Source organism: Oryzias latipes, chromosome 4 (assembly GCF_002234675.1).
Source record: "Oryzias latipes chromosome 4, ASM223467v1".
Classification (NCBI taxonomy): Eukaryota; Metazoa; Chordata; class Actinopteri; order Beloniformes; family Adrianichthyidae; genus Oryzias; species Oryzias latipes.
The window spans coordinates 15,113,057-15,129,687 of record NC_019862.2 but is presented as its reverse complement, the minus strand read 5'-3'; the positions used below and the strand labels follow the sequence as shown (position 1 = coordinate 15,129,687).

General features: G+C 42.1%; 2 protein-coding genes across 3 annotated transcripts in view; one reads left to right on the top strand and one right to left on the bottom strand.

Moving 5' to 3' along the window:
- hmcn1 (hemicentin 1) overlaps positions 1–12,408 on the top strand; it is an 88,869-nt gene extending 76,461 nt beyond the window's left edge. The window contains exons 79-107 of one of the 2 annotated variants that reach the window (XM_023954310.1): positions 87–224; positions 298–432; positions 732–1,001; positions 1,973–2,163; positions 2,285–2,498; positions 2,605–2,739; positions 2,807–2,997; positions 3,079–3,160; positions 3,259–3,528; positions 3,710–3,880; positions 3,956–4,126; positions 4,280–4,450; positions 4,545–4,715; positions 4,834–5,004; positions 5,189–5,359; positions 5,474–5,620; positions 5,697–5,834; positions 5,902–6,023; positions 6,567–6,804; positions 6,880–6,942; positions 7,020–7,139; positions 7,212–7,346; positions 7,423–7,536; positions 7,974–8,099; positions 8,188–8,316; positions 10,424–10,783; positions 11,146–11,265; positions 11,369–11,495; positions 11,589–12,408. In XM_023954310.1, the coding sequence (XP_023810078.1) occupies positions 87–224; positions 298–432; positions 732–1,001; positions 1,973–2,163; positions 2,285–2,498; positions 2,605–2,739; positions 2,807–2,997; positions 3,079–3,160; positions 3,259–3,528; positions 3,710–3,880; positions 3,956–4,126; positions 4,280–4,450; positions 4,545–4,715; positions 4,834–5,004; positions 5,189–5,359; positions 5,474–5,620; positions 5,697–5,834; positions 5,902–6,023; positions 6,567–6,804; positions 6,880–6,942; positions 7,020–7,139; positions 7,212–7,346; positions 7,423–7,536; positions 7,974–8,099; positions 8,188–8,316; positions 10,424–10,783; positions 11,146–11,265; positions 11,369–11,495; positions 11,589–11,955 (4,958 nt within the window). In that variant the 3' untranslated portion in view covers positions 11,956–12,408. The remainder of the gene's footprint in view (positions 1–86; positions 225–297; positions 433–731; positions 1,002–1,972; positions 2,164–2,284; positions 2,499–2,604; positions 2,740–2,806; positions 2,998–3,078; positions 3,161–3,258; positions 3,529–3,709; positions 3,881–3,955; positions 4,127–4,279; positions 4,451–4,544; positions 4,716–4,833; positions 5,005–5,188; positions 5,360–5,473; positions 5,621–5,696; positions 5,835–5,901; positions 6,024–6,566; positions 6,805–6,879; positions 6,943–7,019; positions 7,140–7,211; positions 7,347–7,422; positions 7,537–7,973; positions 8,100–8,187; positions 8,317–10,423; positions 10,784–11,145; positions 11,266–11,368; positions 11,496–11,588) is intronic. The other variant, XM_023954311.1, reaches the window with a different exon arrangement.
- Positions 12,409–12,517: 109 nt separating this feature from the next.
- arpc5 (actin related protein 2/3 complex subunit 5) lies at positions 12,518–16,631 on the bottom strand. Its single transcript, XM_004067941.4, has 4 exons — positions 16,374–16,631; positions 15,641–15,713; positions 15,273–15,449; positions 12,518–14,332 (listed from the first exon to the last, which is right to left on the bottom strand). Exons 1-4 carry the CDS (start codon positions 16,511–16,513, stop codon positions 14,270–14,272), a joined length of 453 nt encoding a protein of 150 aa, XP_004067989.1. The 5' UTR covers positions 16,514–16,631; the 3' UTR covers positions 12,518–14,269.

Genomic DNA, 16,631 nt, shown 5'->3' with positions numbered 1-16,631 from the left:
AGAGACTTGGATGTTGCTTAAATAATAAACACTGTTGTGTGAATGTTAACTTTCAGCATAGCTCTTTTCATCATGCTCTTTCTCAGAACTCCCAGTGATCCAGTCCCATCCATCCAGTCTGGATGTGATCTTCAATACCCCCATCACTCTGCCATGCAAAGCTACAGGCTCACCAAGACCCACTATCACCTGGCAGAAGGAGGGCATTAATATACCAACCACAGGTAATTATCTCTTCTGTAGGTGCATACACACTTGTAATTGGTTGTTATAACTTGTCCTATCGTTTCATGCTAGCTGGAGGTTTGACAATACTTCCTGATGGAAGTCTGCAGATCACCAGGACCACTTTGTCCGACTCTGGAACATACATTTGTGTGGCTCAAAACCCTGCAGGCACAGCCATGGGCAAGACCAAACTAAGAGTGCAAGGTAGGTGATGCACATATAAGCAACATTAAAAAATGGCAAAAATTTAAGGTAAGTAAAAAAAAGCATTCCGCTCCCACAACTTAAAAATAAACCTTGATTGTGTAATTTTAACATGTCTGGTTTCAGTATTTGTGAAAGTTCTTGTGTTGGTTTACGATTTATTCCCTGCATTTTTCTTTTCTTTTCATGGGTTATCTGTAGAAAAGCAATGTCCCGCCAGGGATCGATGAAGTGTTTCTACTTTTTTCCAATTTTTCATCTTTTGTGGTATAGTAATAAGCTTCATTTGTGTCCCTTAGTACCTCCAGTCATTCGATCAGAGATTCAAGAGTACCAGGCCCCTGTGGATTCTGCAATGATGCTGCACTGCCATGCTGAAGGCACCCCTCCTCCCAGTGTCACGTGGCACAAAGATGGGCAGCTGCTGAGTGACTCTGTGCGACAGCGGCTGCTCAGCTCGGGATCGCTGCAGATCACCCTCATTCAGCCCACGGATTCTGGACGGTACACTTGCACTGCTGCCAATGCAGCCGGCACTGCCACCCTGGATATGAGCCTCACTGTGCAGAGTAGGTTTCAGTACTGACATTCATAATTCCACTAAAGCTGTTGTCAGTGACTTTAAAAAGTTTTATTTGCAACAGAACATCTGCCCTTTTTATGCCTTAGAAATTCGCCTCTAAGTTGTAAGCGAGACCGTTGGCGAAGAATAACCCTGGCCCCACTTCCCATCATTCCTTTGTTTACACTCTCTCCTGCTAGCTTACAGCCCCTCACAACCCCAACCTAACATTATCTGTGCAATAAAAATGGCAATATTGGACCTATACAGCGATACAGTTTTGAGCCTGATGCCAACTCAGACGGGAAAAACAAAGACGTACTTGGATCTAGTCGTTTACAAGTGATTGCATTAGAATGGAGCGGAAGCTGTTTTACACCTCGCTTGGGGAGGCCAGTGAGCCGGCTGTTACAGTAATCTCACCTACTGGAGACAAATGCATGAATAAGCATCTCCAGGTCTGGCTTTGACACTATGTTTTTGATTTTGACAATGTTTTTTAGATGGTAAAGTTTGCTGATGTTACTGCTCGCTTAGCATCTAACGTCAAAATTGGGATTGGGGTTAAATCCTGATTCTTTTGAACAGCTGTGACTGTAGCTCACTGCTCTCTCAGAGATGTTGTCAACTACAGACAAACGTTCCAGAGTATTTTGTTGTGTACAACTAAATACAGCCTTAAGCAGCCTTTTTATTTTTCAGTTGACAGATTTATTGACTTTTTCTTTATATTGGATACACTTAATTAGGAGGTGGCAGTAATATACCAGATTATCATCAAGATAAAGCAAACTTTGAGGTTTCTTACAGATCTATCAATTTATGTTTTCTTTATCTTGTTCAAGCTACTTCCCAAAATGTCAATTATCTGTTATACTTGTGAGAAAAATGTATCCTTAAGTTAAACCTTTATAAAAAATATTAAAGTTTAACAACAACAATTTTTATCCCTTTTGTTTCCCTTCTATCCCTTTTCAGTTCCCCCGTCCATTCGTGGTGGGGAGCAGGAGGTGGTAGTTGTGGAAAGTTCTCATGCTCAGCTGATGTGTGTGGCTGAGGGCATCCCACAACCCAGCCTGTCCTGGGAAAAAGACGGAAACCCGCTTAGTGAAAAAGGTGGAGAGTACACCATCCTGCCATCAGGAGAGCTGGTCATAGACAGCGCTCAGGTAAACAAAAATATTTAACCCTGACGATTTTCAGATAATATTTGTGTCAAAATAGGTTTGAGTTTAGTTCTAAACATTATTTTTTTACACAAGTCTTTTTTGTCAAACATCTTTTTTCCAGCCTGGTGATGCTGGCAGTTACACCTGCTTTGCCACTAATGCAGTGGGACAGGACAGTTGGACGGTAAAGCTTTCAGTTCACACTCATCCAGTCTTTGTGGAGCTGCTTGGAGACATGGCGCTCAATAGAGGTGAACGGCTCTTGCTGGCCTGTGGAGCCAGTGGCATCCCGCAGCCCAAAATCACATGGACCTTCAACAACAACATCATCCCAGGTTTGAACGAGAAGAATAGTGAAATCACTTTAAAAAAATATTTCCTTTCTGTTAAGGTTTTCTCCCTGTTTTTGTTTTCTTTTGATTTTTTTTGCCGATTCTGCAGCTCACTACGACCAAACGAACGGTCGAAGTGAACTGCTGGTGGAGAGGGTGAGCAAAGGTGACACGGGTACCTATACCTGTGTGGCAGAAAACAGCGTGGGAACAATAAAATCCTTGGGATTTGTACATGTCAAAGGTAAAGCTGAACTCTATAAAACATTCTGGCTATGCTTAGGGCCACATTCACAGCTATTCCTCTCTAGAGCCTCCTATCATTGACGGGGACCTTCACTCCAATCGAGTTGAACCTCTGGGCGGTAACACCATCCTGAACTGTGAGGTACGAGGAGATCCACCTCCAACAATCCAATGGAGCAAAAACGGAGTAAACATTCAGATTGGTAACAGAATCCGTCAGATGTTCAACGGCTCCCTGGCCATTTACGGCACAGTGGTAAATAGACGTCAAAGATTTTTGTGTTTCTTGTTTAAACTGAATAAGTAACTAAAATTTCCTGCTCATCACAACTAACAGAGTGAAGATGCGGGCATCTACATGTGTGTGGCAACAAATGATGCTGGGGTTGTGGAAAGAAGCATCACTCTCACTCTCCAAAGTTAGTATTTACAAGTCTCAGCTCACTGTCAGATTTTTTTGGTTTAGAGAATCCGTTTTAATTCAGATGAATTGATCTTACATCCCCTGTTCTGTCAGGCGCTCCCACTATTACCGTAGAGCCTGTGGGGACGGTTGTGAATGCTGGGACCACAGTTGTTCTGAGCTGTCAGGCAGAGGGAGAACCTACACCCATGATAGAGTGGTCTCGTCAGGGACGCCCCTTACAGGGAGAAGACCGCTTTTCCACATTGTTCAATGGTTCTCTGAGGATCAGCAATGCCCAAAAGGAGGACACGGCTGAGTATGAGTGCGTGGCTCGGAACTTGCTTGGGTCAGTTCTCGTCCGGGTCACTCTCACAGTAAGAGGTGAGCTGGATATTAGTTTGGTTTAAGTGCTAAGTTAAATTACTTTGTGTTAGAACGAAGAAGACTATGTTAAAAAAAAAAACGTTGGCATTTGTAAAATTGTAGATTAATTAATATTTATAGAGTTCAGTATAAAAACAATTGTGAGGAAATGTTCATTCACCATTCCTCCCTCTGTCAGTACATGGGGGCTATTCTGAGTGGTCAGAGTGGGGCTCTTGTAGCGTGTCCTGTGGCGCCGGCATCCAAAAGAGGCTAAGGCAGTGTAACAACCCTCTACCTGCCAACGGGGGGCATCACTGTGCAGGATCAGACACAGAAAAAAGCAGCTGTCAAGGAAATCCATGCCCAGGTCAGAGTGCCTAAAAATTACTGAGTCCTTTTTTACTTCCTTCATTCTAAATCATACATCTTTATCCCGTTGCAGTCGATGGAAACTGGTCTGAGTGGTCCGTATGGGAAGAGTGTTCACAAACCTGTGGTCAGGGCAACAGAACCCGGTTTCGAACCTGCAGCAACCCCCTACCTCAATATGGGGGGAAGCCATGTGAGGGCAAAGCAGTGGAAGTCATTATGTGCAGCGTCAGGCCATGTCCAGGTAAGACGATGACAAAAAAAAAAGATTAAAGAGATTTGGTCCTGAGTTTCAGGTGATTGTCAATGGGGTTTTTTTTTTGCTTTTTGATTTATAGTCCATCACAAAATGTAATTTTTCTAAAATGAGCAAAATCCATGAACACTTTCTTGTTAGTGGCAGGTAACTGGGGGTCTTGGCTGCCCTGGGGCCCATGCAGTGAGACGTGTGGTAGGGGCATGCAGTCCAGGATTCGCCTGTGCAACAACCCCCCTCCACAATTTGATGGGTCACAATGTGAAGGCACAGACACCCAATCCAAAATGTGTTTAGAGCGGCTTTGTCCTGGTAAGGAAACGCAACTCATGTCTTTAAATTAACGATTTTTTTTAACACACCAATTTACTGTAATGTGTAATTCTTCTCTCTTTGTGTTGACCAGTGCATGGAAAGTGGTCATCCTGGATGAATTGGGGACCTTGCAGTGTTTCGTGTGGAGGTGGGACCAGACAGCGGACACGCCTCTGTGCCAGCCCCGCCCCTCAGCATGGAGGCAGGTCCTGTGAGGGAAATGGCGTGCACATGGATTTTTGCAACACCGATCCTTGTCCCAGTGAGATTTTTATTGTTCTTCTGCTCTTTTGCAACTTGTTTTACTTGGGCATAGTTAACGTCACCTCTGTGTTCGTGTTCATTTTTTATGTCTTACACATTCTATCTATTTGAGCCAGTCAGTGGTAACTGGGGCACATGGAGCAGCTGGGGCAGCTGCAGCAAGACATGCAATGGGGGTCAGATGAGGCGCTACAGGACCTGCGACAGCCCCAGACCTGCTTTTGGTGGGAGAGCTTGTGCAGGTGCAGATGAACAAATGCAGAGGTGCAGCATCGTCAGCTGCCCTGGTAGGTCAGCATTATTCCCTGTAAATAGCTTTAGTTTGTTCTCATTCTGGTTTGTGTTTGATGTTTGGTTGAGAAACACAACTAGAGGTTCTCAACACATTTCCTTAAGAAGCTCTTGAACATGTGCATTTCTGCTACTGTGTGTACCTGTTGTACAGAACTCAAATGTCATGCTTCATTGCAGTTGATGGTAACTGGGGTTCATGGCAGCCTTGGGGACAGTGCTCCGTCTCCTGTGGAGGCGGGGAAAGGACTCGCCTCAGACTCTGCAACAATCCGGCTCCCTCCTACGGTGGCCGGCAGTGTCCAGGAGATTCCTCTCTGCTATCCAGGTGTAACACCCAGGCGTGCCCAGGTAAAACCTCTTAGGAAGCAAACAGTTTTTGCTGTGATCAAGTGAGGCTGTTTTTAGGATTGCCTGAACCGTGGTGCAGCATTTTTATGATAAAGTTCCTTCTCTTTTCATCAGGGGGACCACAAAAGGCTCGTGGAACCATCAGAGGTAATATTAATGACATAGAGTTTGGCATAGCCATCCTTAATGCCACCATCAGTGACAGCAGTTCTGGCAGTAGAGTCATCAAAGCTTCTATCTCAAATGTACCAAGAGAATTAGGTGAGTTTTCAATTTAAAAGTCGATCACAGATCTCTGAGCTTTCAAAAAACTTACTTGAGTGCCGATAAATGGAAGGTCCTGCGATGAGAAAGCTCGTCTCCCTGCTGAACGCCGTCTACTGGACCACAGCACATGAAGCCGGAGAGGCCGTCAACGGATACACCTTAACAGGAGGAGTCTTTAAGAGAGAGACACAAGTGGAATTTGCAACAGGTACAAGTCCCAGATGATTCAAAAAAAAAATTTTGTGGATTGACTCACGTATTTCATCCAACGTCAGGTGAAATTTTAAGGATGACCCATATTGCCAGAGGCTTGGACTCAGATGGAGTTTTATTAATAGACATTGTGGTGAATGGCCACACCCTGCAGCTGCCCTCTCAAGCTGACATCCACTTCAAGGTACACAGATGATAAGTAACTTTTTGTGTTTTTTATGAATAAAATGCTTCCTTTATCTTGAAATCAATATAAAATTAGATTAGACGGTATATGTCAATTTAGCATATTGTAAAAAAAAAAACTATTAGACCTGTTAGAAAAAGAAGTTAAAGTCCAAGTCGTTGTTCTCACGCACCATGTTGTGTGAAATTTGTTCTCCTTATTTGACCTAAATCCTGTGGGATCATTGCTCTGGAGCAATTTGGTGGTTTAATCCCCCTCCAATCCAACCAATTCAACCCCTTAATGTGAATGTCAAGCAGAGAGAGTCTTTGGTTTTCAACCCACGTCCTTCCCATCTCAGGGCAGACACTGTACCACAAAGCCGGTAAAAAGTGTCTTTTTGAAGTTTTGTTCTCTCATTGAAAAGTTTTATTGTAGCCAAGTTTTGTAACTTCAACAGTTGCATAAAGGTGCATGGTGCTTTATTTTTAGTATATTTGGATGAACTGCTCAAAAATGTCTGCGTAAGAACCTTAAATTTGAACTTGTTTACTGTTACAGGACTACACCGAAGACTACATCCAGACGGGACCAGGCCAGCTCTACGCTCTGTCCACCAGAATATTCAGCATCAACAATGAAAGCGTGCCCTATTCCTGGAACCATACCATCTTCTATGATCCATCCAAAGGAAAGATGCCCTACTTGGTAGAAATGCTCCACGCCACATCCATCAGTGCTCTCTACCACCCTCTGGAGGAGGTGTTGGAGTACAGAATTCAAGCAAAGATCACTAAGGGTGTGTTTCATAACACTTTATACCTTACGTCTGCTAATTATTGTTTTTTTAATGCATTAAATGTGTTGAACGCAGGTGATCGCAGTAATCAATGTCCTAACGGCTTCATCTTGGTCTCCTCTGGGCTTTACTGTGCTGGTAACCTTCATCCTGGCATCTGTTAGAGAAAATAAAAAAGACTTTGATAAGTGAGGGTAAAGTCTCTGTTGTTGCAGATGAGAATGAATGTGATGTTGGAAACCCCTGTTCTCATACATGCCACAATGTCATGGGCACCTACTACTGCTCCTGCCCCCAAGGTCTCTCCATTTCTGCTGATGGCAAGACCTGCCAAGGTACATAAGACGTACACACACATTTCAATTATTATCAGGTGTTCGGATAATTTTTCTGCTCTACTGTCTTAGACATTGACGAGTGTTCTCTGAGTGGACATGTGTGCCACGACGGACAAGACTGCGAAAACACCGTTGGGTCTTATAGATGCCTCATGCGCTGTGGGCGTGGCTTCAGAAGAACAACTGATGGTCTCAACTGCATGGGTATGCAAACTACCAATGAACTGGTATTTCATCACTGTTCTTAGGGCTCATGTAGAACTTGCTCTGTGGTGTTTAGATGTGAATGAGTGTCAGGAGTCCAATCCCTGTAACCAGCGCTGCTTCAACACAATTGGTGGCTACCGCTGTTCCTGTGAGCCAGGCTTCCAGCTGAGAAACAGGCGGTGCATAGGTGAGAGTGCCTCTTGTCTCTGAATGTATTATTTAAAAGTACTTTATTGGTACATATGAATTATTTTACTGTGCTGCAAAACTGGAGCTGAAAAAAACAAAACACCGCCTTTTTCTTTCATCAGCAGCCGATCCCTGACAGATTTTACCATTTTTTTGCAGCAACCACTTTTTGTTCTCAATGCTTAAGCCCTTGACACTTATTGAAGCAAATACGCACCAAACCTGCTTCTACTTGAAAACAAAGACACAAGTGAATTTTTTTTACATTGCTAGAAACACATTGTGACTTTAAAAAAGCATTTGGACCCTTAATTATTTTAGTTGTGTTAAGATCTGAAACCACAAAGAAAATTAATTTAGTGTTTCAGCCAAAGACAGCAATTGTTTGGGCTTCAAAAAACAAAAAATTGTTTGTATTTTTTTCATCCTTGTCAGATATAAACGAGTGCAGGCAAAGAGTGTGTCGTTCAGATCAGCTGTGTAAAAACACCCGGGGGAGTTACACGTGTATTGACCTGTGTCCCAGTGGGATGACCAAAGGTGCGAATGGAACATGTGCAGGTGAGCCAATAACTCTGCTGTAAAAAGAGAGCAGTTTAAAAGTTCTGCGGGCGGAGTGGTTGATGCCTGTTGGCCTCCTGTCCTGTAGACGTTGATGAGTGCAGAGAGGGGACTCATCAGTGCAGCTACAACCAGATCTGTGAGAACACCAGAGGCAGCTACCACTGTTCCTGTCCACGAGGCTACAGATCTCAGGGGATGGGACGGCCCTGCATTGGTGAGTTCACGCCTTGTTTCTTATTTTTTCTGCACGGAACAGATATAAAGCTGTGGACGTTTTTATTTTTAGTGTAGGGACAAGATAAAATAAAATCTCACATGCACAGCAACCCTTTGATATGTTACACTGTTGTTCTTAATCATTTCTAAATGCAAAAGCTATGTGTGAAAAACGTGAGTACACTCTGTGATCTAACAACCTTTATATTGTATTTGTTCTTTATAAGATTTGCCTATTGTCTTACATTTTTGCTTTGTAAAAAAGTTCCCTGCTTGCCATTCATAGATCCTACACTGTCCCTCTGCAGCTTTTTTATTGAGCTGATTTGTGGACTTTAACTGAACCACTTTCCTTGGATTTGGCTGCTTTTAAATATTTTCTTTTGGGCTCCTCGTCCAATTCCTTCCAGGCTTTATTTGCCAAACAGGGAGATTTACAGAAACTTTTTCTATAAAAGTCCGTATTTTATGCTCAAATGCTCAAAAAATCAATCAAGGTGTGCTTAGCATCCTGATTTAGCAGTTTGTTTTCATTTGATTTCAAAGTTACAAATATGTTGTTTACATGAAGAATTTTACCAACACTGTATTTAGCAGCTTCTGATCATGGATTTTGTTGTCATGCCTGTGTTTTGCATGAACATGTCTGCATTTCTCTGTTCTCACATTTCCCTGCAGCTTGCTTGCTTTTGCATTTAAAATATCTTGATGTCAAGAATTCAGCCAAGCCAAAATGTGATCAGTTTATCATGTTAATGCCAGCTAACATAACCCACTGCTGCAAAGGAAACAACTGCAATTCTGCCAAAATAAAGCATTCTGTAAAGTTTCTTTTTGTCAACAAAAACAGGTTTTGGTGAAAATAAACTAATGTTTTCTTAACATTCTATTAATTTTAAGCAGTATTCCACTTTTTTGTGCAGAAAGGCTGAAATCTTTTGAGGTTCATAGTTGTTCTGGAGCTTGCTTATAAAGCACTGCTGCTTATTTGGGCTGTCCAACATGTCTTCTGGCACTCTACCTGTCCTATGTTTGCTGGTCCTCTGAAAGCAGGATTTATCATAGCTGTGTGCTGCTCGTCTTCTTTCACGGTTAAGTGAAAGCCAATTAGTGGAACAAGGTAAAACCGCAATTGCTTGTGGAGACCTGCACAAGACAAGTGTTTTAAAACTCTCCATTTTTTATCAATCAGTACAGATTTGAAAATTTCAAGACAAAATGTTATTCTATTTTGGGGATTTTTAATCTTTATTTTTCACATTTGCACCCTGTTCTGTTATAAAACATTTAAGTGTGGTATAAATATATGACTGTTTTGTGGTTTTAAATAAGTAAATCACCTCTTAAAATGTTGATGGTATATTTTTTGATCCATAATATCATCCACGCAGACCCTGAATCGGTTTTACATTCCCTTTGCAGCAACAGATGAAACTTTCTGTTCAAGAAATTGAAAGAAAACTGAACTAAATATAGTATTGTTATTTGATTGCTGGTTTAACTTTATTATTTAAATGCTTTTACACGCTTCAAGCAGAACATTTGTCTTTAGTTGAGGTCACTGGGGAAAAGTTTGTTTTGTGGTTTGATCATTATATATATATAAATAATCAGGAAACTGGTTCATGGGTAAAATACTTGAGGAGACTAGCACCGCTTTATTTCCTTCTTTCTTTTCAGTCTTTCCTTTCCTAATTGATCACAGGAGATATTATTTAATGAAACTTCCATCTTTACTCTTGTCTATGGCTTTTTCCTGGTGTTGCTTTGAAATGGCATAGCTTTCTCATTCCCTCTGTGTACATATGTGACTGTTTTTATGTTTTATGTCTAAATAACCAAAGTTTCCACCTAATTGTAGATTAGTGTGAAAAATAATAGCCTTTTACAGATATAAGTTGAAATAGACTAAGAAATGTTGTCACACAATTTGTTAGAGTCTCAATACATTTCTGTATGTTAACATGGAAATGTATTAGCAAACCGTGGGGTTATTAACCTTTTCCTTGTTTTTTTCTTTATCATCACTTCACCTTCTTCTCTTTTTTCCTGTCTCTTTATCTGTCCTTTTCTTGGTGCTGGTCATTCTTTTGCATTGAGGGCAGACATAAATGAGTGTGAGCGGCTGCCTCAGCCTTGTGCCCATCAGTGCATCAACACTCCTGGCAGCTACACCTGCATCTGCCCACCGGGGCGCCACCTGCTGGGGGACGGCAAGTCCTGCGCGGGTCTGGAGCGTCTGCCCAGCTACGAGAGTTATTCCTACATCTACAGCTCATCTCAGTCCTCTCCTGAAGGCAGCTCCAGCCCCCGTCTCTACCACAACCTCGCCTCTCAGAGTTTCCACTCCTTTACCGCCAACACAGTCAGGGGCTTCAGGAGGCGGAGCCGAAGGGAGGCTTCCAAACTGCAGGTCACCCTCGTTTGTCAGAGGGGGTTTGAGTCCAGGGGTGGCCTTTGCTTAGGTAACTAATGTACAGAGGTCAAGCAGCAGGGAAATGAAGGATAAAGGAGCAGCTCCTTTTTACAGCAAGAAGATTGGCTCAAAAAAGGGTTCAGGAGTTGAAAAGTGCTTCTTAACCCTTGTGCTATCTTAGATGACCCCACCCTTACTTTGACGTGTTCTCCCTACCATGACAAAGGTGGATAAAGGTGGAAAGATTTCATGTAATCCATGGACACCAGTGAAGATCACAAATCATTGAAAAAAAAAGGTTCAGCGCACTGCGTTGTGGGTCTAGATGACCCAACTCCCAATGTTAAAGTGCCTAGGATAGCACAAAGGTTAAAAGAGCAGTTTATCAAAGGTTTATTTGTTTCTTCACAGACATCAATGAATGTGAAATGAGGGACACCTGCCAGCATGAGTGCATGAACACACCAGGAAGCCATAGGTGTCTGTGTCCTGCAGGTTACCGTCTGATGATGAACGGCAAGACGTGTCAAGGTGAGAAGCTCTACAGTTTATTGAACCTAGTCTCCTCCAATGGGACTGTGCTCACTGTGGTACTGATCCTTCCTTGGACATGAGCTGTGTGTCGTCTCTGCAGATGTAGACGAGTGTCTGGAGCAGAACATTCAGTGTGGAATGAATCGAATGTGCTTCAACATGAGAGGAAGTTACGAGTGCATTGATACTCCTTGTCCTCCGAACTACCAAAGAGATCCAGCCACAGGGTAAATAATCAAATTAATATTATCACTACCAGTCGTGCAGATTCTCAAAGAAACAGTAGATTGCAAACAACGTGTTTTGTTTTGAACTTCTAGGTTCTGCTTGAAAAACTGTCCTCCTAATGACCTGGAGTGCACGCTGAGCCACTATGCTCTGGAGTACAAGCTGCTGTCACTTCCCTTTGGCATCGCTTCCAACCAGGATCTGATCAGGCTGGTGGCGTACACTCAGGACGGAGTGATGCACACCCGAACTACCTTCTCGGTGGTGGACCAAGACCTCACGTTACCTTTCGCGCTGCGAGATGAGAATCACAAAGGCGTGCTGTTCACCACACGCCCCCTGCGGGAACCCCACACGTACCGCATGAAGGTCCGGGCCCTTTCGTTTAGTGAAGACGGAGGCATCGAGTACCGGACAACCTTCATCGTCTACATCGCTGTGTCTGCCTACCCATACTGAGAGCACTTTAAACCATGGGAGATGCTGACAAACTCTTGTTTTGGAGGAGTAACCACACCTGGATGTAGTAGAAAATGAGACTGATGGTTTCACATAAGAAAATATTTGAATCCATTGAATCAGTTTGACTCAAATACTACTTTTTTTTCTTCAATTTATTTATAACTTAAATTTGATTAATTTGCATAACGATGGGCCACTCTTGCTCGACACTTACATTCTAAGAGATTCTCAAGTTTGGACCCAAAGATAGACGTGCCTTAACGAAAAACCACAGCAGCTGATTTTTTTTCTTTTTAAATATCAATCTTGTTCTTTACAATAGCTAATAAATAGATGTATTTTATTTTTATGGCTGTAAATATATTTTCTCAATACAGTTTCATTAGTTTTCAACCATTTTGTAATAAAAGTGTAATAACAGACATTTTGAAAAAAATGTCTTCTGTGGCTCCTCGTGTTTACCTTTAATTTTAGTCATCAATAATATGTTTAATATGTAAAAGTGAATTATTTTACTCCAAACATTCTGAAAGAAAAAGTTTCAGCACAGACACTGACAGCATTTTTACCATTTATTATTTTTTCCAAAAAGCACAAACATAAAAAAAGAAATTGTAGAATAAGGCAGTTTGTACATCAGTCTGGTTTGCTCCTGCATCTTTTCACCTTCAGCTAGAATTCCATGCAGCAGAGAGGCCGCCGTCGCCGCACCTCTCTGTCTTCACACAAAACTTCAATACTGCATTAGAAAAAGATATCTATGGTCTGGAAGCATCATCACTGACGTCTGAATGACCAAGCTGTGAGTGAAAACAGTCAAAGTGACGATCGGTGTTGTGTTCCACCAGAAGCTTTTGCTTCATCCAGGAAACAAAAAAACAAAAATACATTTCTGGATTTGATGAAAAGCAAAGTGGAGGCTGCTTTATATTTCACAACCTCTTTGCTGTGATGTTCCTTTACACAGTGCTAAACCTGTTGTGTCCTCTCTAGCACGCATTGAAAATAAGTCACCGATAATGGCTACATAACTGAAAAAGAAAAAAATCATTTGGCAACAGATTTAATCTGCTTATTAGACGCAGACAAACAGACATTTCCAGTAGTTTTGATGTTAAATAAACCGAGTTGATTTGTACGATAAGGGAGTCTTTACGCTCAGTTCGGAAAATAAAAAACTTACAAACCTACAGCATGAATTTAAACAAAATGTTTAGTAAAAAAAAAAACAGTAAGAAAAGCTCAATAAAGAAAAAGGGTTTGTGCAAAACATCAATATATTTTTTCCAATTAATTTTCTCTCTTTAGGAAGATATGCATCTTACTGACAAATAGTGTCATATAAACACTAAGCAGGGTTTGGGTCAAATTTGGCCTTTGACAGTTATTTCAAACAAAAAACATTTTTAACTGGATGTTTTGGGGTTTTTTTAAATTAAAAGAAATGTGTGCCTACACATGTGATGGTAGGATTTCCTGAAAGGACAGAAAAACGCAGCTCCTAAAAACAAAAAACAGTACCAACAATGTCACATAATGCCCTGTTCAGTAGCAGAGGGAGCGTGTACATGTCAGGCGCGGCAAAGTGGGATTAAAAAAGGGGGCGGTTATGGAGATGCATGGTGGGTAATAATCCTCCTCACATTCCCAAGGTGCGTGCCGACCCTTGTGGTCAAACTCGCCACCCTCCATCTGTGACTGTGCCTTTCAGGAGAGGCCTGCTGAGAGGATTTACTGCTTCCATTAAACTGTCATGTAGCATGATGGTGATGGGAAACAAATATGTCAAGGGATGGGGGGGGGGGGTGTTAATCCTCTAGTGTTAATGTAGAAGTAAATCCAGGATTAATTACAATTAGTCGCTGGTGTATTCTAACACTGTATGAGTGCATAGGAAGCAGATCTAACATTTGAATCAAGTCTCCTGATTTTGATGGGTTAAAAAAAACATTCAGAAGAGGAGCAAAGGTTGCATGAAAGATGAATAATTTATCTCTTCCCAGTTGGTCACACGCTGAACACATTTACAGGTGTGACGCAGGCGAGGTTGGGGTGGTGGTTAGCAGATCAGAGAATCAGCACGCACATACGGACGGGAGGTTAAGTGTAGCACCCTGGGAGGAGTGTGGTGCGAGCTGTGTTCATGAAAAGGACAAGACCATGGAATCTGATGTTAACTCATCGCGACCCTGAACTTACGCTCCAGTTTCATCTCGCCTTGAACAAATCGGCGTCTCGTTGGTAAGCCATCTGGTACGTGAACAGTGCAGTGTGTCAGTGATGTGAAGTGGATTCTTCCACTGCTTTGCTTTTAGACCGTCTTCCTCGCCGTTAGTACTCTGACGATGCTGCCCACTCCTCCAGCAGCAAGAGCCTGTGAACGTAACCCAGAAAAAAAAAAAAGAAATTAAGTCAGCTGGCTATTTTTGCAGCTGCAGCAAACCAAGAAGACCAAAGTACAGCTTGCGTCAGTGAGGATCTGGAACATGACCTATTTGAACATCCCACACACATACAACCAGCTATTAAAAGGAAGAATTTAGAGGAACAAATGCCTCATTTCGGGAAAAACTGTACATCTGATTTTTAAAAGATTTATAAATCAAGTCTAAAAAGTAATTTCCCTGACGGATCCTTTTAGATTGGCGCCATTTGCTTCCATTGGTAGAAATCTTAAAATTGGGGATAGCGGAAGGTCATGAGTTCAAATCCATGGTCAAATTGAAATGAGACCTTCCACACTTGACACTAGGCCTGCACAATAAATCACAAATTTATCATTATCGCGACATCAAGCTGTACAATACGCATATTGCAAAAGTTGATGAAAATTGTGATGAATGGTAACCTTAAATGTGCTAAAATAATCTTATGACAGCTTCAAGTATTTAACAAATTAAATAAATCCCTTTATGCATTTGACCAATTGGATGGAGCCCTTTGATCTTAGATTGGCCGCCTCCTCTGTAGACGAGGGTGAATTGGAGTATAATTTAAGTTATGTTGCCTTTTTTTTTTTAAATTAAGCTGTTGCAGTGAAGTGAAAATGATGAATTTAGATGTTTTGTTATTTGTTCATGTATTGCACGGTATATCGTCATAGCAATGTTAATCACTAATATCGCAAATTGCATGTTTTCCTCATATCGTGCAGCCCTACTTGCAATCAGCATTAAGGGGTTGGATTGGGGGGGTTCAAACCAACCAAGTGGTTCTTGAGCACGTATGCCTGCAGATCACTGCCCCTCCCCAGGGGATGGGTCATTTGTGGAGAAGATAATTTCACATGCCTAGATGGGACTTTTAAAACTTACCTTTTCGTGCCACTGAAGCAACACTGCACTGCTGTTTTCCGACGGCCTCTCAAACCCTTTGTAAATGTATTTCATCAGCAGGTCTACGCCGTTCTTATCCAGGGACTGCACCCCTTTCTCAATGTCGCTGCTTTTAAAGGCACTGAGCACCTTCAGCACTAGACCCTCAGCGCGATCCTGGACAGACGGAGGACAAAACTCAGCTACTACCGTTGACTTAGTTCCTATCCTGTATATAAATCTCAACAAATGTACATGCACCTTATTTAGCCCTTTTTATTACTCAATTTGTAACTCATATTTTGTATGATTTTACAGTAACATAAATTGATAAGACACACTTTGATGCAGCAAAAATCTGAGCCCACCTTAACGTTCTGGTTCTTTGTATTGATTGGTGGGTTCTTCAGAACTGCCTGTAAAGCCTCCATGAGGTTTCCTGTGAGGATAATGTTAAGACTGCAACATAGATAGAACAGCAACACCCCAAAAACTCAATCCGCTTTTTAAACTACACCAACTTGAGGAATAAATTCTCAGAAATATGTTTAGTTTTCTGCATTTAAAAAAATCTTATTTCCTCCATAAAAATAACACTAATTTTTTAATGCTGTCTCCTGCATGTCATTTAAATTCTGATATTTAGATTCTAACAGTGAAATCATGAAGGGGGAGGAGCTTCTCAAATGAGGAAGTTCGGCACTTTCGAGCCTTATTAGGAAGTCAAGCGGCAACCGACCATTTCCTCTTATTTTTTTTAGAGCAGAATCAAAGAAACTCAACAGAATTCAGCTCCACACTTGAAACAAGTGATTACCACATTTAAACGAGGGTTTTAGCTTTGGTTAAGGCTAGCAAAGCTAAATTGTAACCCATAGAGGTCCCCTATGTGATAACACAGAGTAAAGCGGCCTGTTCACCCTGGAAAAATCCCAGGAATGTGATGATTGTTAAGCAAGTCTGAACAGAGACGAGGCTGCTAGCAAGACGCCCATCATGCAGCAGCAGAGACCAGCACAGAAAAAGTTCCAGTGTTCCGCTTTCTTCTGCAAAATATTCACTGACAACAACACGTAAGCTAGCATATCATCTGAAGGATATTGTCTGATCAGAGAGTCCACCTCTGCCTCATCGGGACCGATCTGGTTTTCTCCTCCGTCCTCCTCGTCCACGAATTTGTTCTCGTCGTACTCGTCCACGTCCACTCGCCTGAAGCGGGCGGAGACGGTGTTCTTCGACATGTCTGCGGTGGTGAGAGGTTCAACTGCAGCGGGCAGAGCTCCCGGCCTTTTGCCTTGACGCGGCTGTCACAGACAGGAAAGCAGGCAGTTTCCTGACTTCCTCTGCTCAGCGCCCCCG

Bases quoted from the DNA above. Each gene is read 5' to 3' on its own strand.
- arpc5 (XM_004067941.4), bottom strand. From the start codon at position 16,513: ATGTCGAAGAACACCGTCTCCGCCCGCTTCAGGCGAGTGGACGTGGAC. The intron at 15,450-15,640 runs GTGGGCTCAGAT...CCGTCTGTCCAG, and splicing joins CAAAGAACCAGAACGTTAAG to GATCGCGCTGAGGGTCTAGT. The intron at 14,333-15,272 runs GTAAGTTTTAAA...TTACGTTCACAG, and splicing joins TGCTTCAGTGGCACGAAAAG to GCTCTTGCTGCTGGAGGAGT.